Source organism: Quercus lobata, chromosome 2, assembly GCF_001633185.2.
Source record: "Quercus lobata isolate SW786 chromosome 2, ValleyOak3.0 Primary Assembly, whole genome shotgun sequence".
NCBI lineage: Eukaryota > Viridiplantae > Streptophyta > Magnoliopsida > Fagales > Fagaceae > Quercus > Quercus lobata.
In genome coordinates, this window is record NC_044905.1 from 30,732,321 (window position 1) to 30,756,320 (window position 24,000).

The 24,000-nt window shown below is 35.3% G+C and overlaps 2 protein-coding genes across 3 annotated transcripts; one reads left to right on the plus strand and one right to left on the minus strand.

Annotated features, from left to right (window-relative positions):
• The first annotated feature begins 2,042 nt into the window (after positions 1-2,042).
• LOC115975300 (long chain acyl-CoA synthetase 4) lies at positions 2,043-9,887 on the plus strand. 2 transcript variants are annotated; one of them, XM_031096026.1, is made up of 19 exons: positions 2,044-2,275; positions 2,918-2,981; positions 3,101-3,190; positions 3,287-3,343; positions 4,075-4,123; positions 4,354-4,430; positions 4,628-4,667; positions 4,790-4,884; positions 5,221-5,388; positions 5,580-5,690; positions 5,765-5,852; positions 6,105-6,171; positions 7,121-7,196; positions 7,447-7,564; positions 7,694-7,939; positions 8,041-8,180; positions 8,691-8,873; positions 8,988-9,107; positions 9,595-9,887. In XM_031096026.1, exons 1-19 carry the CDS (start codon positions 2,124-2,126, stop codon positions 9,640-9,642), a joined length of 1,989 nt encoding a protein of 662 aa, XP_030951886.1. In that variant the 5' UTR covers positions 2,044-2,123; the 3' UTR covers positions 9,643-9,887. The 2 variants fall into 2 exon arrangements, with proteins under 2 accessions (XP_030951887.1, XP_030951886.1); XM_031096027.1 differs by lacking the exon at positions 9,595-9,887 and having other exon boundaries at positions 2,043-2,275; positions 8,691-8,872; positions 8,986-9,047.
• Positions 9,888-14,195: 4,308 nt separating this feature from the next.
• Positions 14,196-21,273, minus strand: LOC115975301 (receptor-like protein 53). Its single transcript, XM_031096029.1, has 6 exons — positions 20,887-21,273; positions 19,995-20,149; positions 19,496-19,713; positions 18,323-18,932; positions 15,355-15,861; positions 14,196-15,273 (listed from the first exon to the last, which is right to left on the minus strand). Exons 1-6 carry the CDS (start codon positions 21,054-21,056, stop codon positions 15,143-15,145), a joined length of 1,791 nt encoding a protein of 596 aa, XP_030951889.1. The 5' UTR covers positions 21,057-21,273; the 3' UTR covers positions 14,196-15,142.
• Positions 21,274-24,000: the final 2,727 nt, after the last annotated feature.

Sequence of the window (24,000 nt, forward strand, 5' to 3'; positions counted from 1 at the left end):
AAAGAATGTAGACAATTTTGTAAACTCAACGTATACAATTTTTCAAAAGAACGTACACAATTTTATATATTCAACATACACAATTTTTCATAGAATGTACACAATTTGGTATATTCAATGTATACAAAGAACATACACAATTCTATATAGTTAATGCACACAAATTTTCGAATAAAGTGTAAAATTATGTATATTCAACTAATTCAAGGTATACATACTTGAGAGAATTGTTAGATGTTCAAAAAACTCTAGACACCATTGTTTCTTAAAAAAAATGGCACATGGTAAGATGATTGCTCACACCCCTCATCATAACACCACTCTTTCACAAATCATTGAACAAAGTTTCTCTCTATTTGTATGAATTCGAATCATTTTGAATAATGTTAAGACACAAATAATTTTCATAACAATTGAATTATTAGATTTTTATTGGTTCTCATCTTAGTCTACCAGTGACATTATTATTGTATCTACTATTAACAACTTATCATATGGACAACACATCATTTAAAATTTATTAAGTAAAATTGAGTTTTAAATGGTAAGGTACACATAAATAGTGTTATGTCATTTAAAAAATTAATATTATATTAAGATTAAATTATACTACCTCTGTCCCAGTTTGTTTGTCCTCTATTCTATTTTTGGATGTCTCAAAATATTATCCTTTTTAAAAAAATAAAAATTATTAGTTTACTAATGTTCCTATTATACCTCTACTTTATTTTTAAAACTATTTGAAAAGAAAACTTACTAATATTAAAAAAAAAAAATTAATTGGAGCACTTTTTTAGTTGTTTCATTAAGAATAACTCTTTTTTTAAAAGCTGATAAATTTATTTATGGGTAATTTTGTAAACTTATATATTTTTATAAGACAAACAAGACAATAAATGATGTTTCCTTAAAAAATTTGATTTTTCAAATAGAACAAATAAATTGAGACAGGATGAGTAATTGACTTATATATATATATATATATATATATATATACACGCACATACTATTAGACTCATGACTCACGAGAACTCAATTTGGATTGATTTAAAAATCAAGACAATCTTTTCTAGACGTATGATGACTTATTTATAATTATTATAATAATAATAATAATTAATCTTACCTACCATGTTGAGAATTGAGAAGATTCTCAAAAAAAAAAAAAAAAAAAGTTGTTGAGAATTGAGAAATATATATATATATATATATATATTTAAATGAAGTTGTGCAAAAAAAAAAAAAAATCAATTTTAATCTCAATTTTCAAATAATCTTCCCATTCGTGTAGATCCAAAAATCGCTTAACTATGATTTCTTATAGTCTATTTGGGAACAGTTTATTTAAGTGAAACTGAAATTTTTTTACTGATAATACTGTAAATAAAGTTAAAAGATAGTTGAAATAATACAGTTAGACCCATAAATAGTATTAAAAAGTGCAATGAGACCCATAAATAGTAACAAAAATAAATTAAATAGTAAAAGAAGTTGTCTTTTTAAGCTAATTCCAATCGCAATCTTAATATTATAAAAAAAGGTATTTATAATTTAAATCAATCTCTTATTTATCAAATTATCCTTAAAAATAGATTGACCCACCTATTGAGATCTTCAAAACCTAATCCAAATTGAAAAGTCCTATCAAGACTTGAATTCCACATTTCTGTTGACCAATCCTCTACCAGTTTTACCTAAAAATCCTTTATCTAATTATTACCTTTAGGAATATATATATTTTTAAAAAGAAATAAAAACCCTAATTGGCTGTGGCCTGTGAACTCCGTCACTTACGACTCTTTCTCTCTCTCTTGCAGTATTATTATTTTTTTATAATTAAAAAATAAAATTAAATTAAAAGAAAAAACAGAAAAGAAACCGCATTTACCAAATATCTACAGTTCACATCAGCCACCTAATATTTTCTCAAAAAAAAAAAAAAAAAAATCAGCCACCTAATAAATTATTATATATTATTTCTTTTTTAAAAAAGACTATTTCTCCTTTTCTCTATTTCAATATAAAAAAAGTTACAAAACTCTTTTTCATTCATTTCAGATTTTTATCAGTGAGAAGAAAAACTCAGACTCTGACGGAGAGAGAGAGAGAGAGAGAGAGTGAGAATGGCGCAGAAGAACTATCTAGTGGAGGTGGAGAAAGCGCAGGAAGCTAAAGATGGAAGGCCATCCGTAGGACCTGTGTACCGGAGTTTGTTCGCCAAAGATGGATTTCCGGCGCCGATTCAAGGAATGGACAGTTGCTGGGACGTGTTTCGGTACGTCTCTCTCTCTGTTTGTTTGCTCGGAAAATCCGGGAAAGTACAAACGAAAATTAAAAGAAAAAAAAAGAGTCTTTTGTAATTTTCTCTCTCTTTTATTATTATTATTATTATTATTATTTTTTTGGTTTTAAAACTACACGGAACGAAATAGACAAATCGTTTTCGCGACGAAAAGTTGACTGCATGTTTCCTCATAACAAAAAGTTATTTTATTTTTTAATAATTTACCGTGGTTTCAGAACTTTGATTTCGAATTGGATTTATTGCACTATTTTCATTTTCTCGTTATAGCATGTAGAGATAGTGTTTGGAATGTTAATTACTAGAATTAGAATCTAATTGCTTTAATTTGAGCAAAATACTAGTTCTTCCTATTCAAAAATTTTGAGAATTTCAATTGCATATTCAACAAGCTTTATTTCTGTAACACAGTATAATTAAGAACCTGATCAAATTTCTGGAAATCAAAATAAATAAAAATTCAGTCCAAAGCACTTCATTTTCTTGAAGAAATATTGTTGCTATAAATTTTCAATTAAATACTACTATAATAGCTTTTGTTAGTGCTAAAAATTTGAAATTGAATTGAGTTTAGGAAGATGATGATCACTCGAAAATTTTCATGTTTTTTTACAGCATGAGCGTAGAGAGATGTCCGAATAATCCGATGCTTGGTCGCCGTGAATCCGTGAATGGGAAGGTAAAAAAAAAAAAAATTGGATCTTGTGAATGATTTATGCGTGTGGATTGCTTTTGTTGTTATATGACTTGGTTTGACTTTGAGTTATAGTGTAATATTGTGGCTTTCTATCATTGCAGCCTGGTAAATATGTGTGGCAAACTTATAAAGAAGTATATGACTTGGTGATTAAAGTTGGAAATGCAATGCGGAGTTGTGGTTTGGGGGAAGTAAGTATTAGGTTTTTGACAAATGGTTTGCTTGAAGTATCATCTTTGTAGTTTATGTGTTTGTGAGGCTTACATATGTTTATTGCTTGATTGTAGGGAGCGAAATGTGGTATCTATGGTGCCAACTGCGCAGAATGGATTATAAGCATGGAGGTGCCTTTTAATATTAGTTTTTATTTATTTATTTATTTTTCAGATTCCCCCATGTCAGTCATGAGAGAAGATATATGTTGTAATAACTATCAAATTAAAATGAGAAAGCTTGGGTGGACTTCACACTCCTATTTTGTTTTATAATTGCTCAAAGCTTATGGCCCTTAATAAATTTATTCTCCCCCTTTTGTTTCGGTCAATAATGATTTTGATTACTGAAAATTATATCTATTTAGTTAAATTTGTCATGCTATGTGATCCACCTTTTTATTCAATTTACTTTTGTTGTTAATTTTGTTACCTGTGAAGTCATATTTAATCTTCATTCAGTTTTTTAATTGTTGCAAAACACTCTCAAAAACTTAGTTCCTTTTTATGGTACTTATACCAGTTTTTGATGTTCTCTGTCCTTTAGTTGTCATTGACTTTCATTGTTCCTAGCTGATAATGATATTGGTTAAACTGATACTTTTCTGATCAGCTAAATGTCTATTTGAACCACCTTTGTCTTCAATTTACTTTTGTCATCAATATTGTTACCTGAAGTCCTCTTTAATCTTCATTTAGTCTTTTAATTGTTGCAAAACGTTCACAAAAAGTTAGTTTTATTTTCTGGAACTTAATACAGTTTGTTGTATTCTGTCCCTTGTCACTCACTATTATTGTTTCTAGAATATTATGCACGCTTTTTCTCTGGAAAATTTTGATTTAACTCTGAAAAACCACTGCAGGCCTGCAATGCTCATGGGCTCTATTGTGTTCCTTTATATGACAGTTTAGGTATGCATTTCCACTTAAATAGTTCTACATGGACATGCAATTAAATTTCACTAATAGACAAACCCAAGTTCTTACTCAGGGTACTAAGGAGGACTTTTATAGTTTTTTATATGTAAGGTGTTTAACATTGTTTCCAAAATTAGACAATTTATATGATTTACCCTTAAATCTTGAACTTATGTACAATATTGTGTTCATAGCTGTTTGATATCTTCTGATTTGCTGGTTAGGTGCTGGTGCGGTGGAATTTGTTATAAACCATGCAGAGGTTTCAATTGCTTTTGCTGAAGAAAAAAAAATTCCTGAGGTACACCTGTTACCGTGTTTAAATCCATATTTCTGATTAAAGTTGTTTTTGGCACATTTCGTAAAGTTACCTAGTCATTCTATGCTTAGCTGATACTTGACAAGGTGTAATAGAAAAAGTTGTTGGCATTTTGGGAGCTTTTACGATTTCGTATGCTAAGAATGTTCTTCTCATTGACTTTTCCTTTGCCCTTTCAGCTGCTGAAAACATTTCCTAGCACAACTCAGTACCTTAAAAGTAAGTTAGAATTATGTTTTTATTTATAAAAAAAAGAAGTTAGGCACTTAGGCTTGTCTTTTTAGATTCCTTTATTTATGTTTATGCCAGTAAGAATAAATTATATGTATTTCATTATGTAGCACTTGTGAGCTTTGGCAAGGTTACCCACGAACAAAGAGAGGAAGTTGAGAAGTTTGGATTGGTGATATATTCATGGGATGAATTTTTGCAACTGGTAGGTTATATATTTGATATTTGTGTTTGTTAAATGGTTATGAATTTTGATACAAGAAAAAAAAATCCACCTACTATTAGGGTGAATATTTTAAATAAGTTATCTTATTCTGTGGACCAAATTGTATCACCATCTATGTTACTATTGGAATCGCAAATTCTAGCATTTGAGGCAAAGAGGTCAATCTGGAATGCAAGATTTCTATATGTTTTTGAAATGCAGAATTTTTTAATTCATTGTTATTCATGAACCTGCAGAAATGATTTGTCCAATGCTCTTGTTATTTGTATATAATTATTAGTTCTGATTCAAGTTTTGGATATCTTTTTTTTGCAGGGAGAAGGTAAACAATTTGATCTTCCTGTGAAAAAGAAAAGTGACATCTGTACTATTATGTATACAAGTGGAACTACAGGCGATCCCAAGGGTGTAATGATATCCAATGATAGCATTATTGCTCTTTTAGCTGGGGTGAAGCGCCTTCTGGAGAGTGTTAATGAAAAGGTGGTTTCCCTCCCATCTTAACATATATACATCTCATTTATTTAAACATGGGGAAAAAATCCTTTAAAAATGTAGTGAGTAGAACTTAGTTTTTGACATGAGATGCTTATGCATTTTGCTATATAATTTGATTTATCCTTTTTATCTTCCCGACTGACTTCTCACACATCATTTTCTTTTTCCTTTTTTAGCTGACCGACAAAGATGTGTATCTTTCATATCTTCCTCTTGCTCATATCTTTGATCGGGTGATTGAGGAGCTATTTATTTTAACTGGGGCCTCAATTGGGTTCTGGCGTGGGGTAAGTATGATTACGCATTACTCTCTGAGTCAATAGAAGTTCAATGTCATAATTACTTATTGATGTTTTTGCAGGATGTCAAACTATTGGTTGAGGACCTTGGGGAGCTAAAACCAACAATTTTCTGTGCTGTCCCCCGTGTGTTGGATAGAATTTACTCAGGTAAACTTCCTGTTTGGGCTGAAAGTTCCATTGAGTTTGGTTTCTGCTTCTTGTACATTTGTGGAAAGTAATCAGAAAAATTTGTTATATCAGTAAGAAAAATGTCCTGCTATGTGCATTGTTTAAAGTTGGGCAACTGAACTGTGCTTTTTACTTTTTTATTCTATGTGCAGTTGTTTTGTGAAATGAATGCATGAACAATTTTGCATCTCCAACTGTCAAGATATAATAAATGCTCTGTTTTATTTTCAGGATTGAATCTGAAGATTTCTTCAGGGGGCTTATTGAAAAAGACGCTTTTCAATCTTGCATACTCATTGTAAGTCCTAATTCATAATCTCAAGTCTTATAATGAGAGAGAGAGAGAGGTATCCTTGGGTTTACTAACTCAGATATGAAGCAGTAAACATTTCCTCACCAATGGAAATACTAGAGATCAAGAAAGAATATGTTAACACTTAACAGTTTCATTTTTTCAGATAAAATATACTTGTGCTTTGTGCTTTGTGCATGCCTTTTGTTTTTCTGTAAGTCATATGGTATATCCTTACAGTTGACTTTCAGATAATTCACCAATGTTTTCACCTTAGACATTCTATTTGTTTAATTTCATTTTGTGCCAACCATCTGATGCAGGAGACGCAAGAAGATTTTTATTTAGTATTATTTATGTTTGCAAGTCAATTGTATTTTTATGTTTTAGGTCCTAGTAGTTTATTAGGCTATTAGTATTTTAATTTGAATGCAAGGTTGTTTTTGTAGTAAGGCAATTAGGGTTTCCTAGCCAATTAGAACTAGGGTTTAGCAATCCTTTATAAGCAACCTATTGTACTCCTTGAGGAGATAGTTGATATTTTGATGAATGAAAAAAATGGCCGTTTGGTCTTTCTTTGGTTTGGTGCTAACTCTAGGTCCACCCTAGATGCTGACTTCTAGTGGTTTTCCCGCTTGGTGTTGACTCTAAGCCAGGCCCAGGTGCTGACTCTTAGGTCATATCCATTTATTTTCCTGTTGTTTTTAGTTCGTTCTGGTTGTCCTGTGTCATCATCCTTCTCTAATTTTACTATCTATTTGATCATTCTGCATGGATTATTGTTTGCTTTAAATCTACAGCTATATTTAGTCCATACATGTGTTGTTTGTTTAAGGCTTTGTTGAGTTTAGTTTAGTTGTATTTACTTCTCTTAAGTGCCCAGTTGATCACTTAATTGTTGTTTCTTGATCTGATCATAACCTTTCTTGTAAAATGTTTTTTTTATCTGCTGCAGCAAGCATCATAACATGCAGAACGGGAGTAAACATGAAGAGGCATCTCCAATTTGTGACAAATTTGTCTTTAGTCAGGTGCTGGATACACACATTCTATACTCTTGTTTTTGATAAATTAGTAATTTAATTTCATTGAAAATCAAATACGCTTTATGTTCATGATGATGAACACAAAGTGTCCAAAAGTACATGAGTCTCAAAGGGAGATACACACTTTGATACATTCTTTGGTTTCCTCCTGCTCCCCCTCTAGACATAATTAACAATATCTATATCTATCTCCAGTTTCTCATTTGAATCTCATTGGTTTTTGTGATGTCCTCAGGTAAAGCAAGGGTTGGGGGGTAGGGTACGCCTTATTCTATCTGGAGCAGCACCTCTTTCTGCTCATGTAGAAGCTTTCCTGCGAGTTGTGTCATGTGCTCATGTTCTTCAAGGATATGGTATGTCAATCTTTAATTCATGTTGCTTACTAAATGGCTTCTTTTCTTTTTGTGCTTGCGTTGAATGTCTACATGTTTCGATTACATGATGAACATGGATCATTTTATTTTGTATCAATGTTAATGTAGGTCTGACGGAAACTTGTGCGGGGACATTTGTGTCACTACCAAATGAAATGCCAATGCTTGGCACAGTAGGCCCTCCAGTACCCAATGTAGATGTGTGCCTAGAATCTGTTCCTGAAATGGGATATGATGCCCTTTCTAACACACCACGAGGAGAAGTATGTGTAAGAGGAAGAACATTGTTTTCAGGGTACTATAAACGTGAAGACCTCACCAAAGAGGTCATGGTTGATGGGTGGTTCCATACAGGTTTGACCATATCATATCAGTGTCTCTTTTAGATTTTAGTTTAGTCACTTATCATTAATTGGCTTATGAGTTAACCATGCTGGTAACGATCTTTGCACCAGGGGATGTTGGTGAGTGGCAACAGGATGGAAGCTTGAAAATCATTGACCGCAAGAAGAATATTTTTAAACTTTCTCAAGGAGAATATGTTGCCGTTGAAAACTTGGAGAACATTTATGTTAATGTTTCAGCCATTGATTCGGTATGCCTTTTAGTGAGCACTTTTTTTAGTGTATCCTTCTGTTTTCCTCTTTTCTTTGGTTGTATGCAGGCAAAATGTGGATACTACAATACTGTCTGTGACATTGTCATTTGACACCTGCACAAATCTAATTAGCAAAGCTGTTGTTGAATAATAGTTACAAACACTATAGTGCTATACAGTGTCAGCATGTCCATATGATGTTGATTTTTACTTATTGAACCACATCTCACATACAAGACACCTGCAAGATTTGTGTCTTGACCTTTTTCGTAGTATGATATACTTGCATGCTTAATACAGTCACCTCTTTTGGGGGAGACAATGGAGAGAGGTGACAACAATCTCATAGTAACTTAATTCTAAGGTTATCCTTTTTATATTTTTTATCAAGCACATATGATTTCGAAGATTTGGTTTGATGTTTTGTTGGCTAAGTATAATTCCAGCTTTTATCCATCCAGTGAAATCTGCACTATTTTGACACTGTTATTACTCTTCCAAATTCAGATATGGGTCTATGGAAACAGCTTCGAGTCCTTCCTAGTCTCTGTTGTGAACCCCAATAAGCAAGCACTTGAACGTTGGGCTGTAGAAAATAGTGTCACTGGGGATTTCAATTCTATTTGTGAAAATCCCAGGGCTAAAGAATACATTCTTGGGGAGCTCACAAAGGTTGCTAAAGAAAAAAAGGTTGCTACTTTCTTTCAGTAGTCTGTGTTTTGTTGTCACTTTACTGACTAAAGAATAAATTTCTGACTTAAAATGACTAAGCACTTTGTAAATCTTAACTTTTGTTGTTTGCAGTTGAAGGGATTTGAGATTATAAAAGCTGTTCACCTTGAACCCGAGCCATTTGACATAGAACGTGACCTTATCACACCAACATATAAAATAAAGAGGCCCCAGATGCTTAAATATTACAAGGTCACTCCTCTCTCTCTCACATTACATGTTTGTGTGAACTTCCCATTTAAGTTTAGGACTGATTTTTACACTTGCAAAACTGGACGATCTGATTTACTCACAGTAAAAGAAATATCTATGTTTTTTGGAGCATATGTAAGTTATGTCAGAATGTCATGGTCGGAGGCAGTGCTCTATATCCTAATCCTAGATGCAGTTTGTAAAGTTTAGTATAATGCATCTAGAAACCAAATATTAGAATTTCTGCTGCTTTTTTTTTCCTACATGGTTGTGGGCCTTTTGAGACTATGCTTGCTAATATACGAAGGCTTGGTGGTATAAAAAGTTTTGTTTTGATTCATCCATCAACTTGTTTAGTTCATGCATCACTTATTCAATTGATTTCTATATGCCAATTCACATTTAAGAAGATTTTATTTTTTTTCCCAATGAGATCGAAAAAGATCCTTGGCGATGAAACTAATGACTCATTGTCTTTGTTGCGCAGAATGTGATTGACAACATGTACAAGAGTGCAAACAATTCCCGTGTGTGAAGAATTCACTTCTGGAGCTAGAATTTTCTCCCATTTAGCGAACACGTTGCATTTTGCTTTAGTCTTTTTATTCTTGTGACTGTATATATGGGTATCCATATACCATCTGATAAAATTAAAAGTAAAATATATCTAATGAAGAGCAGTTCCTTTAGGGGGGACTCTTGGAATTGATATAAACATACTCTTGTATATGAAGCTAATGTTTTCATAAAGGACAATAAAGTTCTTGACTAATTTGTTCTTAACCCCTTCTCCTTACCTCATCCTGCACCTCATTAGGGTTTGGGCATCTTCAACAAGATAGCCAAAATAGTTTTCTTCAAAACATGGTGTCTTTCACCAATATCATCCCACAGATAAGCTGAAAGCTACAACCACCACCCATACTGGAGTCACTGTATGATGTATCTATCTCATCTGCATTTTCAGTTTCCACCACCTTATTCTATTTATATTTTCTTTCTCCAATTGTCACAGTATCAATATGTAATACTTGGCCATGTTGTCACCCTTGAACCATCCAAACCCTCATGAATCAAACCATGACATGAACCATATCCCCAAATCAAGAAGCTCCTCCACTACTAAATCAATCACCACCCACTCCACACAAACCTAGTTGTAGATCGTAGATCAACCAGGAACTCGTCACAAAACACCAATTCCTAATGTTGCAAGTCATCGTAGCACCCTAATCGACCCCCAAACTGATTCAGAGTACCCAATCAAAGCTCGTATTGTTATGGCTCCCATTGTAAGGTGCGTGCTGTCGTGGCACCAGAACACCGAGGGAGGCAAGCATGTCATAGCACCCTAATCGACCCCACCCAAGTGATTTGTAATGGCCAATCATGGCTCCTATTGTTACAGCTCCAATCGCGAGGGACTCTTTAGTCCAGAATGCCAAGGGAGGCAAGCATGAAGACAATTTCTCTTGCAGAAGAGTATTGGGAAGCAATGCCTTTGACCCTCAACTTAGGAATATGGGAACAAGATAAAGGGGTAGAGGAGAGAGAATTAAGAAAAAAAAAATTCTTTGATCTAGCCGTTGAAAAAGAAATAAAACCGAACAAAAGTAATAATAATGTTTTAAACTTACTAGTTAAAAAGAACAAGAAAGCTGTTGATAGTGTATTTGAAAAGGTAGTTAGCTTTAGGGTTCTTTTAGTTGGAGGTAGAATAGGGAGGATAGGAAAAAAAAAAAAAAAAGGAGAAAAAAGTGGAGAGAAAATGTTTTTAGTGGGTGTTTGGTTGGAAGTAAGGGGTGCGCAGCTAATTTGCTAAAACAGACTCGATTCAACTTAACCAATCTAGTTGGGTCAGTTTTTAAGGATTGGTGGGTTGGATTATGAAATTTTTTTTTAATAGTGGATCAGGTTAGGTTTGAGTCACAAGATTCATAAATTTGCCTAATCCGACTTGACTCACCTATATTTAATATATATTTAAATTTTAAAAAATATATTATATAATTTTTTTATTTAGTTTTTTGCCCATTTTCCCAAATAAAACTCAAAACCTAAGTTTTCCTCATATAGTTTGTATTTGTTTGGTGTTATGCTCATGATTATTTTATTATGAATTTGCTCTTATTTGTGGCGGTGTTATTTTAATGTTCAATTGTATAATAATAATAATTAAAAAAAAAAATTATCCAATTCATGGTCCAACTCGATTCATGTGAGTTGAGTTGGATTGGGTTGGACCCCTATGATAGGTAAGGACAGAGGCATAGTTGGACCTTGAGGGGCAATTTCCCCCACCCCCCCCCCCCCATTTTTTTTATTTTTATAATATTAGTATTACATAAGAACTAATTATAGCAATTTTTTTTTCTATAAAATTACACTTTTCCCCCTTAATATTATCATTAATTCTTTTACAAGTAATGCTATGAGCACAAAATTTTCTACATCATTTATTGGTTAGCATCTAGGCCCACCCCTTACATCAATTTTTAACTTACCAATAACCACTTATTACATCAGCAATTTGTAAAAAAAAGTTTGCAGATTTAAAAAAAAAAAAAAAATTATAGATCTAAAATCTAAAACAAAATATACAAGTCCAAAAAAATTAGCCCAACAAAAAACTTACCATTAGTAAAGCTAAAAACAATTACATTTAATTAAACAATTTTACCAAAAACAAACTACTTGACCCTTTAAAAAATTTAAAATGAAATAATTTTGTCATTACTTAGAAGCAACACACACATCAAAAACACACAAAAATAAATAAATAAATCAAAACCACTTAACGGTTAAGCAGCAAAGCTGGAGTTCAAAGCTGCTACACGCAGCCAGTAACAAAGCTACCCTCTAAACTCTAAGTCTTGGCTCCGTCCTTGGTGATGGGTTGGGTTGAGTTGGATTTTTTTTAACTCATTATAGTGGGTTGGGTTGGGTTGAAAAAACTCCTCAACTTGATCCAACTTAATCCATGCACATAGCACACCCCTAGTTGGAAGGAGAGGAAAAAAAAAATTGGTGAAACAACAGTACAATGTGTTGGGTTTTCTACCTTTTTTTTTTTTTTTTTTTTTTTTTTTTTTTTTTTTCCTTTTCCGTTTTGTCATTTTTTGTTGTGTCAACTGTTTCCTTTTTCTTTTCTTTTCTTTTTTTTTTTTTAATTTTCTTCTTTAGTTTTTTGTCCTTTTCCTTTTTTTTATTATTTATAATTTCTGAAATCTGCTAAAAACACCATAGCACAATAGTTAGACCGTTTAATCAAAGTTTTACAGCTTAATCACTTTTAGTATTAAACTAACAACTTAGTCCAATATAAGTGTTTAGACAAGTTTCATATTGCAAGCAAGATTAAGAACAATCTTAAGCATGTAGAGAGCAATATGTAAATGCGAAACTAAATCAAACCACACGAAAACACCAAAACATGTTTTTGAAAAGGAAAACTTGATCACCCCAGCGAAAAAACCTCCTCTAACCACCCGTCAGAAAACTACACTAGCATGAATAGTTGTAGTATATGGATGACTATAAACCCTCCAAACCTATATCTCCTTGTGTACTTTTTTCTTTTTCTTTTTCATGAGAAAAAAGACTTTTATTGAAATAAACTAAATAGCGACCAAATCAGCCTGAACAAAAGGTAAAGTGCGAAATAGAACATCCTTCATCCACACAGTACAATTTGGTAATATCAGAGCTAGCCTAGCTAAACTGTAAGCAACTTTATTACCATCTCCTTGTGTACTTAAGCTCTTCAAACTCTAGCTAGCAACCAACTTCACCGAGTCCTTCATCTAGCTTACCAGAGTCACCAACATTGAGCCGCCAATAGAAAGCGACAAAAAAATGGATTTTACAATTTCCTTCTTTATTTATTTATTTTTTTGGTCATTTTCTATACTTTTCATTTGGTTCTTTTTTTTTTTCTTTTTATTCATCCATGTGTTTCTATATATATATATTCTAATTTTTTTACTTTTTATTTATTTATTAGGGGCATAAAAGTAAATTTATACCAATTACATTTTTTATATCTCCACTTTTCTACTCTCAAACTAAATAACACAATGAAAAATTAAAAAATTTTCTATCTTCCCACTTGTATATATATATATATATATATATATATTCTAATTTGTTACTTTTGTTTTTGTGGGGCCCGAAATCTGAGGTCCCGGCCCACTTTGTATTCAGGGCCCAAAGCCCAGACTGAGGAACTTTACTGCCGAGGACGTATGATGAAAGCCCCTCAAAGGCTCAAGAATGTGGCCGAGGACGATCTCACGCTCAACACCTCACAAAACGCCTGAAGAAAAGGACAAACTCAGTACAAGAGCAGGACAAGGGAGAAAGCTACCAACACCGCAATGTGGAGCCCTGCGTCTGACAAGCCCATACTCCAGACCATGCTATTCAACTTTTCCCAACCATTCTGACGTATGGATTGATAGGACGAGTCAATATCCCAAAAAGGCAAAGTTGACACGAAAACGAAAAAGGGGAAGTAAACACTGGTATAAAAGAGGAAGAGAGCTAGGGGAAAAGGAGGAGGAAAAAAGATCCTACAAAAAGAAGAATGGGAAGAATGTGATGCTCCTCGGACTTAGTCCGAGGACTCAAACCCTCCGAGCTACACCGATGTAAAGCCTAGCTATCTTGGCCCAACCTACCTTCGTATGAGTTTCCATGAAAATCATGACTAAATCGCCGTTCAACGACCAAGGTCCAGCCTTTTTAGCCCACTCTCTATGAATTATATTGTTCAGGCCTTTTACATACAAGCCCAGTGTCATTCTTGGGTCGCTGAATAATTATGTCCCTACAGTTTTTATCTATTAGAGGCATGAAAGTAAATTTATACAAATTACATTTTTTATATTTCCACTTTTCTACTCTCAAACTTTACAACATGAGGGAAAGTTAAAAATTTTTCTATCTTCCAACTTTTCTATCATCTTTCTATTTTCTATCTTCCTACTTTTCAACCCCTCTATCCAAATGGACCCTTAATATCGAAACAGCCAAAATTTAGGTGCAAATTTACCTATACTATTAGCAATGCTCCGAGGATTGTAGGAATTGATAGAAACGTACTCGTATAAATAATGATTTTTTTTTAAGCGAAACTTTCATGCATTAGAATTCAAATACATCATTTTGGAGGCTTGCTGAGAGGAAGCTTGCAGCTTCCTCCAGCCAGACACTCGGCTCATATACATTGCATGCATGCCGAGCCAGATGATGGGCAGCCATATTCGCATCACGTTTCACATGGGATAACTCATAGCTCATAGCACCTAGCTCCGGAAAAGCCTTTGTTTTGTAAGCCCTATCAAATGGCTCTGTGGTGAAGTGTATGGAGCCTCCTCTTGCAGTGCTCAAATGATCATATGAGAATCTCCTTCCAACACTGTCTTCGAAGCCAACTTCTTGTGCGAATAGAACTGCTTAAAGGGCTGCCATTGTTTCCACTATCTTTGAATTCTGAACTGGATTGTCTTTCTTGCTTGCTAATGCCATGACCTTTCATCGCTCTCACTTCAGATGATTTGCCTAGATGTAGTTATGTTGTTGAAAATGGAACCATCAAAATTTATTGTAGGTACCAGCTTGGAGAGCTTGCCAATGTTCTCAGAGTGAGCACTTTGGGATCACTGTTGTGTTGAACCTCTTGGTATTCTTAGAGAAGGTTCAGAGCTGCTTCAGCTACTTTCACAAGCAGTATTTTTTTTGCTTACCAATCTTCCATTTATTCTTGTTAAACCATAGGGACGACACCAACATGTTGAACTTCTCCAATCAATGGTAAAGACTATTTCAATTAAGTTCTAGCTCTCCCAGGTCTGGACCTTTTGATCAGACACAAAGGACATTTTTAGCTCCAGGTTCCCCGATCACATAGATAGGAATAAATTTGAAGGAAGAGGCTTTGTTAGAGCCATTACTGTTATCCACTTCAATTTCATTTTCCATGGTAACAGATGGAGGAGAGCAACAGCTATGATTATGGAAATAATATCAGTAAATTACGACATGGAAGAGCTTTGATTCATTAGCAACTGGGAAGTTGTACTGCCTCTATCAAGAGGAATTGCAAGAGACAAAGAAGAATATCGCAGTGCTAGTAGCTCCTCTCTGTCATACTTCAACCTTTGATCTATTTCAAAACAATTGAAAATGAAATTAGGGAGGGTTATAAGAAGCTGCAGCTGAAAAATTAATGAATAAAAATTCGTACCTACAAAACTTGGAGATATGCTTATATTCCCCTGCTTCTGGTTCACCAGCAAGGTCCTTGAAGTTAATTGTGATGGAGATGGACTCGTAGAGCCATTTGGGTTTGATGGCAAATTATGTACAAGTTCATGCCTTACTTCAGTTTGAGGATATTTTTTACAGAATGACAAAATAGCATCCTCAGTCAAGAGCCAACAACCGTACAGATCCATCTTTTTTAGAGTCGCTGAGGGATTGAATAAATAGAGCCCATTGTTTGACAACACAGCATCATGAATGCTAAGGTTTGTCAGCTTTGGGAGAGATGACAGGTAGTTCAGGGAGACATCTGTAAGGGAAGCACTTCCAAGAGACAAGTCTCTCAACTCTTGGAAGCTTGATAAAGGTTTAAGAGCTGCATCCCTGACATGAGTCTGCTCCAAATTCAACCTTTCCAAATGATTGAGACTTTCAAGTGCTTTCAGTGAGAGAAAAAAGTCTGGCTCAGCACCTTCCAGGTGAATGAAACCTGAAAATCCAGAAAGAAGTTTCACTTTTTTTTTTTTTGATAGGTAATAACAAATTTATTGATAATAGAAGTACAATGGATTTACAATAGTAAACTCACTGCACTGAAAAAAATACAAACCAATCAAAAAGAAAGGCTAACAGAATTAAGAAAATTAAACAAAGAATGACAATGCGTAAACCCCCAAATACGGGACCACTCAAACAAAGTCCTAAGCAGCAAAGACATCACACAATCTACAAGTCTCTCAGTATCCTCAAAAGTCCGGGCATTGCGTTCCTTCCAAATTAACCACATAAGACACGCTGGAACCATATTCCACACATTTGAAGTGTGACTCCCCAACCAATTCCACCATGCAGAGAGAAGAGAAACAACGTTCTTGGGCATCACCCACTGAACCCCAAACAAACGAAGGACTTCACTCCACAAGATATGAGCATACTTACAATGGATCAATAAGTGATCCACAGTTTCCTCTTCACATCGACAAAGGCAGCACCAATTAACAAGAGGTAAATCCTTCTTAACAAGATTGTCTATAGTAAGAATCCCACCCCTAGCAGCTGTCCATAAAAAGAAAGCCACCCTTTTAGGGACCTTAACACACCAAATGCTCTTCCAAGGAAAAGACACCGACGGGGCTGCTAGCAATGAGAAATAGAAAGAGCGCACATCAAAAACACCACTACGGTTCAATTGCCATATCATGGTGTCATCACCCCCTCTAGGTAGCTTGGATGAGATATGCCCTAAAAAATCATAAAAGATCCCTGTCTCCCAATCTTGAAAAGCACGACGGAAACGTAAGTTCCAGCTTCTACCACCCCCATCTGGTGCATAGTCAACCATATCAGAAATCATAGCTGACTTATCCATAGCAATAGCAAACATAGCCGGATATAAATCCTTCAGGGCAGTAGAGCTACTCCAAGGGTCATACCAAAATCTGATATGAAAACCCTCACCTGCTGCATACAACACATGACCAAAAAAGCTCTCAACCCCCTTCCTAATGTTCTTCCACATACCACATCCATGCGTCCCTCTAACAACTCTAGTACACCATCCCCCACTGGCCTCCCCATATTTGGAAGCTATAACTTGCCTCCATAAATGTGTGACCTCATTCCCAAATCGCCATAGCCACTTCCCAAGCAAAGCTTGGTTAAATAGCCTAATCTTCCAGATCCCCAAGCCACCTACCTCCACGGGCCACACAACTTTCTCCCAAGCAACAAGTGAGAATTTAAAAACATCATTAGAACTCCCCCAAAGGAAATTCCTCTGAATCCTCTCTAATCTGTCTACCACATGTTGTGGAATAGTGAACAAAGATAAATAATACGTAGGAAGACTTGATAGGGTACTCTTTAATAAAGTAAGTCTACCCCCTTTTGACAAATATAACTGCTTCCAACCTGCAAGCGTTTTTTCCATCCGTTCAATGATAGGGTTCCATATAGAGGAATCCTTATAATGTGCCCCCAAAAGCATACCCAAATAAGACATGGGTAAACAGCCTATCTTACAACATAAAATTCGAGCTAAGGCATCCAAATTCCCAACCTCACCAATCGGCACAATCTCACTCTTACCAACATTTACTTTCAGTCCTGTGATAACTTCAAAGAAAATTAGAACCATACGAATATGTAATAATTGTTCCTCGGATGCATCACAAAAGAGAATAATATCATCAGCAAACAAAAGGTGAGAGATTTGCAAACCACCACTTGCATTGGGACTTGCTTGGAAACCACTGAGAAAGCCTCCATCTTCTGTCCTTTTCAACAATCTACTCAACACCTCCATTACCAATAAGAATAGGAGTGGAGATAAAGGATCCCCTTGGCGAAAACCACGAGAACTACCAAAGAAACCAACTGGAGACCCATTAACAAGCACTGAAAAACGGGCAGTAGAAATACACATCTTCATCCATCTCCCCCACTTCTCCCCAAAACCCATCCTCTCCAGAAAGAAGTTTCACAGTATAACAAACAAAAACAAATATCAATTCAGGTATACAAAGTACAAGTGAAAGAACTTAACGTTACATTATCAGGAAAAAAAGAAGAAGAAAGTAACGAATATATGGTTTGTTAAATTCCACATAATCGACATATATTTAGAGTTTAATTGGTAACACCTATTAGTCACCCAGCCAATAAAAGAAATCCTTTAACTCATTGATCATCCAAAAAATGAGGTAGTTTGAGAATTGCAACAAGCGGATTACGGGGGAGCTAGTGCGCATGCTGACGAAGTGTATTATTATGTTTTCTTTTTTTCTTTGTTGTTATCTTTGAAATCATAAAAATTGTCTATTCATCGAGGAACTGGCACAGAAACAATGGCATATGGACAATCCAAGCCAATACAAGACAAGCCCACAACACACTGCTGTGGTATGCACCTTTTTTTTTTATTTAAAACAAGTGTACGGAATAATTTGTACCTTTAACATTGGTATTGCTTAAGTCAACAACCCTCAACAAAGGCATCATGCTGATATATGAGACAGCAACATCATCAATTGGTGTGTAAGATAGTGACAGAATTTCAAGATTGGGAAGATGTCCAGCTAAAATCCCAACTCCAGCAGAGCTGACTCTTGTCTTGCTGAGATTTAGATTTCTCAAATTTGCTCCTATACATGCAACATGTTTGACTAAATCATCTCCCATAATGCTCGAGCTGAGATCCAAATGTTTCAGTGCTTCCATATTAGGTAGGAAGCAGAATCTTTGAAGAGAAGAGTTGGATGCATCCAAAAAGGACAGAAAACTCGTTTCAATATGCATTAAGGCCTCAGCCTCATTTTCAAATTTAGCTCCAGAGAAAATAAGCTTTTTTAATGGAGGTTTACCCCCATCCCCTTCAAGTAAAGAGCTAATGGTACAGTTACTCATGTGTAGGCATTTGAGAGATGGCAAATTTGGCAACTTTGTGACATTTGTCCAAGTTAGATTAAGGAAACTCAGCTTAGAGAACTTTTGGAGAACAGCAGCACCTTTGTTCGATACTTCACTTCCCCAAATGTCAAGGTACTGTAGTTCTGTAAGTACCTAAAAAAACAAGAGATATAATCAATACAGATTTTCTAAATATGAAAATACTGATTGCAAGTGAGAAATTATTCTGAAATTCCAGAAATTCAAAGGCCAATTCGGCAAAAAATACACATTTGAACTAGCTCCAATATCCCACACATTAGACCCAATAAAATGTGCATAAACATTACTGATTTACTTTTAGGCCTGCCTAAATGAGGACAAGCAAATACTTATGACAAAGAAATCAAATGATCAAATAACTATGTTCAAGAGATCCCTCTAGTATTGATGCACAAAAATCAGAACACCATCTTGATTTCTAGAATGCATTTATCATGTCACATTAGCTCTTTGTAGCAGAAAACTATTGTCTACTCAGCTAATAAACATCCATTTATATTGAGGATGTTTGATGTGCATATTGGGTTTAAGTTAAACAAAAGCATGGAATGTCAAACAAAGGTCATGGATAAGTCATGGTCCAGAAGGACAAAAAGACACGAGAAAACAATTATATACCATGTAATTTTAAATATAAAAAATCTGAACAATTAAATTAAAGCGAAATGAAGTACCTGAAGTGAACTCAGTGCCTGATCAGTCACTGGTAAACCACCCAAGTCCAAGAGAGACAAGTTTTTAAGTGAAGAGATAAGTGTTACTCCATTTGTGGTGAGACCTGTTTCTGATACGTACAACTTTTCCAACGTTGAAATGGATATAATATGCCTAATGCCAGCATCAGTAACCTTCATGCATCTAGAAAGGTCCAACTCCTTTAAACCAGTCATCCCTAGACACAGCATAAACGTTGGCCAAATGTAAGAATCCTTTGCATTCCCAGTCATTAAGTCAAACCATGGATTTAGAAAACAATAACATATAAATCAAGTTTCTATCTAGGAGAATTAAAGGCAAATATGTCTTAGCACCTTACAAAGGTCATACCCAGTGCACAAAGCTCCCATTTTTGCAGGGTTTGGGGAAGGTGATTAGTAGGAAACATTACATACACATATATGACCCAAAAAACCCCTTCCTTGCATATATATGATAATTTTTTGTTAACTATACCTGTAATAGGCCAAAGAGCTGAACTAGTAACTTTATGGCAATCCGCAACATTCAAGGAACGCAAGTAACGAAACGCTCCTAAATATGCCATCCATTCGGCATCCACAGAGTTCTCACCTCTGAGATCAATCTTCTCCACACTATGTTTGAAAACTCTACAATCCCAACCAAATCTAGTTTAGCAAAGACCAATCTCGCACGTATTAAAAAATAAAATAAATAAATAAATAAATAAATAACTTACAGTAACCAAATTTAATAAGATAAACACTACAATCTTACAAGACAAAAGGAAAACAAATTCGATATTGTATAAGAACCTATGTTTCCTAATTTGTTGTGATGAACAGAATGATGATCTTAACCAAGATTTGCTTAACTACTTGAGAGTTGAGTTATACGAAAAGGCCGAAACTAACCAAAAAAAAAAAAAAAAAAAAAAAAAGCCAAAATCTCAATCTGCATTTTCTTTCTTTGCCTCCGATTCACGAATACAAGCTATAGAAAAATTTATATGATCTTCTGGCTTCACTTTGATAGATTCATTTTCCAAAAATTCTAAACCCTAATTCTAAGCAAATTACAAATCAATTCAGCTACAATAATTTCAGATTAACAAATGAGACACATATAGCAAGTAACAACCACGCTAGTCTCTGATGCATGAAAATCAAACACTAACGTAATGATCTGTTTGGTTGCCAAGAAAATCTAGGAAAAGAAAATGATTAATGATACAGTAAAAAATCCTAAATTATCTCCTCCCTAACTGAGTCCAGATTCGAATAATCGCACACATGAAGGTAAAATTTGAGTGTTTATCATCGATTTCATTCAGTGATAACTCAAATTACTCAGAATTTGGAAAGAAGAAAAGAAGAGGAAGAGGTACTCGAGTAATGAAGGAAAGAGGAGATGACGGTGGATGAGGCGGCGGAGAAGAGCGTCGGCGAGGTGAGAAGGCAATCGCTCTAAACTCCGCCTCTGTCTCCGCCATTTCTCCACGCTCTCTCGGTTCTCGCACGCCGCTTCAATGCACAGTCTCACCAATCCGCTCTCCATTCTCTCTCTCTCTGTTCTGAACTTCTTTTCTTGGTCTTCAGCCTTGACTTTTTTTGTTGCTTGGTAATTTTTGATGCGTGGGAGGGAAGTTATTACTTATTTTCTCTTTATGTCAACTGTGATCAGCTGGTGCTTCTTCTATTCTTCTTCGCCAAGCAGCCAGAATTTGGATAATTTAAAATTTTCGATTAATAATGGTGGCAAGAAAAAGGTTTTTTTTTTTTTTAAATTTATTTTTTATTACAAATGTTGGGACAGAGGACTTCTGTATGATTGTGAAAAATTATTCTACAAGACATTTATCTCATAATATGTATCTCACGCATGTGGTTTTTACATGTCATGAGAAAGATGCCTTTGTGAGTCGATCTTTTTTTTTTTCTTTTTCTTTTTTTTTGAGGTAGTTGTGAGTCTATGTTTTGGATTAAAACTTCATCTTAGGGTCCGTTTGGATACAGCTGAAAACTGAAAACTGAAACTGAAAACTGAAAAACACTGTAGCAAAATAATTTTTAAATGTGTGAATAGTATCGTAGGACCCATTTTTAATGAAAAAGTTGCTGAAAAGTGAAATTTGTGGGTCCGTGAACAGTACACGATGTGCTGTGATTGGTCCAAAAAAATTTGAAAAGTCAAAGTTTGCGGCTATTGTTCATTGAACAGTGCATGAACAGTAACCGCAACACCCAAAACGCATGAAAAAAAAAAAAAAAAAAAAAAAAAAAAAAAAAACTGAAAAACGCAAACGCAGGATTGGGCAGAAAACGCCCAATCCAAACACACTCTTACATTAATGAGAAATTTTTTTAGTGTATGTAGAGAATAATGTTGTCTTTTTTTTTGGTCAACCCGGAAATTACATTAAGCTAAGAAATAACCAATCTATTACATAGCAAGTTAGCTTTATTAGAAGTTATAATACTTTCCACCACAGGCGATGGATTAAAAAATACAACAAAAGAGGATAAACTACTTGCACCCAATTTGGCCAACATATCAGCGCATTGGTTGGCCTCCCGATAGGCATGAATTATCTACTTGTTGGGTATCGCTCTCACCAGGTTCCTACAATCAGTCAACAATGGTTCCATTAATAGATTAGCAGTATTATTGTTCATGAGCAATACTACGCTTAAGGCATCAAGTTCAATAATGAGATTATTCAGTCCCATCTCTTTGGCCAAGATCAGGCCATCTCTTAAGGCCCACAGTTCTGCCATGCAACTGTTGGTGCAGCCAAGAGGCTTGGCATAGCCTTTCATCCACTCCCCTTCATGATTCTCGATCACACCTCCTCCCCCTGCCCTTCTAGGATTCCCAAGAGTTGATCCTTCTGAGTTACACTTTGCCCAACCCTCTGGTGGCTACTCCCATCCCATTACAACAACAGTTTTGGCTTTAGGCAACTTGGCGTTCATGCCAATAAAGAAAGATTCTATACTTTCTTTAATGCATCTCTTAAAGTTCAGCCGATCCACCTTGTCTGTCCTGAAAATAAAGTTCTTCCTGTGCAGCCATATTTGCCACACCCCCATAGGAAATAAAACCTTCCAGGGGATGCCCATGCACTTGGATTTGATGTCTTTCTTGCAGTTAATCTTGAGCCATTCTCCAAGAGGTAGTTTGAAGGTCTCCTTTATGCAAAGCGGGTACTGTAGCTCCTGCCAGAATTCTTGGGCCATTACATAGCCCTTTAGGAGGTGATCAATGGATTCATTGCTCTAGTGGCATAAACTACAAATGGGGTCAAGATTTAAACCCCTTGAACCTAGAACTTCCCTGGTAAGCAAACTATTATGCAGACATAGCCATAGAAAAAATTGTATCTTGGGGTATGTTTCAAATTTCCACACCCACACTACTGACACAGTGTCAAGGTTCAAAGGGTTTAAACCCCTTGCCAATAAATATGCTGATTTTAGAGAGAAGAACCTATTCTTGGAATATGCCCATTGAAGTGAATCTTCTACCTCTCGGTTGTAAGACAACAAAGTTGCTTTAATGGCATTGAGTATGTGATTTGGTATCTTAAATGACAGGCTTTGTGCTTTCCATTCATGATTGGAGTCAAAGCATTGTTTAACAGTTATATGCTCCTCTTCACAGTTCAATCGTCCTTCGATGAGATTACGTAATGTGCCCAAGGGTAGCCAAAAATCATTCCAGACCTTAATTGTCTCCCCATTCTTTACAGACCATTTCAACCCCTTGACATAAATTGGACCTCCCTTCTTACAAGCAGTCCATACACTAGAGCAGGGTAGCTTTTTTCCTTCCTTTGTCACTTTACTGTGGGAAAGGTACTTAGCCACTAACATTTTAGCCCAAGAGGCCTCCTACTCACTAGCTAGCCTCCAACAAAGCTTAGCTAGTATGGCAAGGTTTCTGTCCTTCATGCTGTGCAAACCTAGCCCACCAAATTCTTTAGGCAAAGTCACTGTACTCCATATAACCATATGCAACCTTCTCTTCTCTTCTGTTGAACCCCATGCAAACTCTCTTATAATCTTATCCACTTGTTCAAAAACTTTGACAGGGAGAGACTGGCACTACATGTAGTATTCTGCCACAGGAGCCGTAGAAGTTTTAGCCAGCACCAGTTTTCCAGCTTTCGAAAGAAGTTTTGTTTTCCAACCAGTAAGTTTGCTTTGGATCTTGTTCACCACAAAGCTATAGGCTTTACCTACTCTGCCTTGATGAATGACAAGGAAACCTAGGTATTTACCTAGGTTGTTGGTTGCACTCATTCCTAATCTCCTACATATGCCTCTCTTCCTTCTTCTTGTGACAATGGGAGAGAAAAGAGTCTAGACTTATTCAAGTTAACTCTCTGCCCAGCAAGATTGCAGAAATTGTCAAGCACTTCAATAATAGCTTCACAATTCTTGTAGTTTGCCCTGGCAAATAGCATCAAATTATTAGCAAAAAATACATGAGAGAAGCT

Bases quoted from the DNA above. Each gene is read 5' to 3' on its own strand.
- LOC115975300 (XM_031096026.1), top strand. From the start codon at position 2,124: ATGGCGCAGAAGAACTATCTAGTGGAGGTGGAGAAAGCGCAGGAAGCT. The intron at 3,191-3,286 runs GTAAGTATTAGG...GCTTGATTGTAG, and splicing joins GGAGTTGTGGTTTGGGGGAA to GGAGCGAAATGTGGTATCTA. The intron at 7,197-7,446 runs GTGCTGGATACA...TGATGTCCTCAG, and splicing joins ACAAATTTGTCTTTAGTCAG to GTAAAGCAAGGGTTGGGGGG.
- LOC115975301 (XM_031096029.1), bottom strand. From the start codon at position 21,056: ATGGAGAGCGGATTGGTGAGACTGTGCATTGAAGCGGCGTGCGAGAAC. The intron at 18,933-19,495 runs GTACTTCATTTC...TTGTTTTTTTAG, and splicing joins AGGCACTGAGTTCACTTCAG to GTACTTACAGAACTACAGTA. The intron at 15,862-18,322 runs GTACAAATTATT...CTGGATTTTCAG, and splicing joins AAGCAATACCAATGTTAAAG to GTTTCATTCACCTGGAAGGT.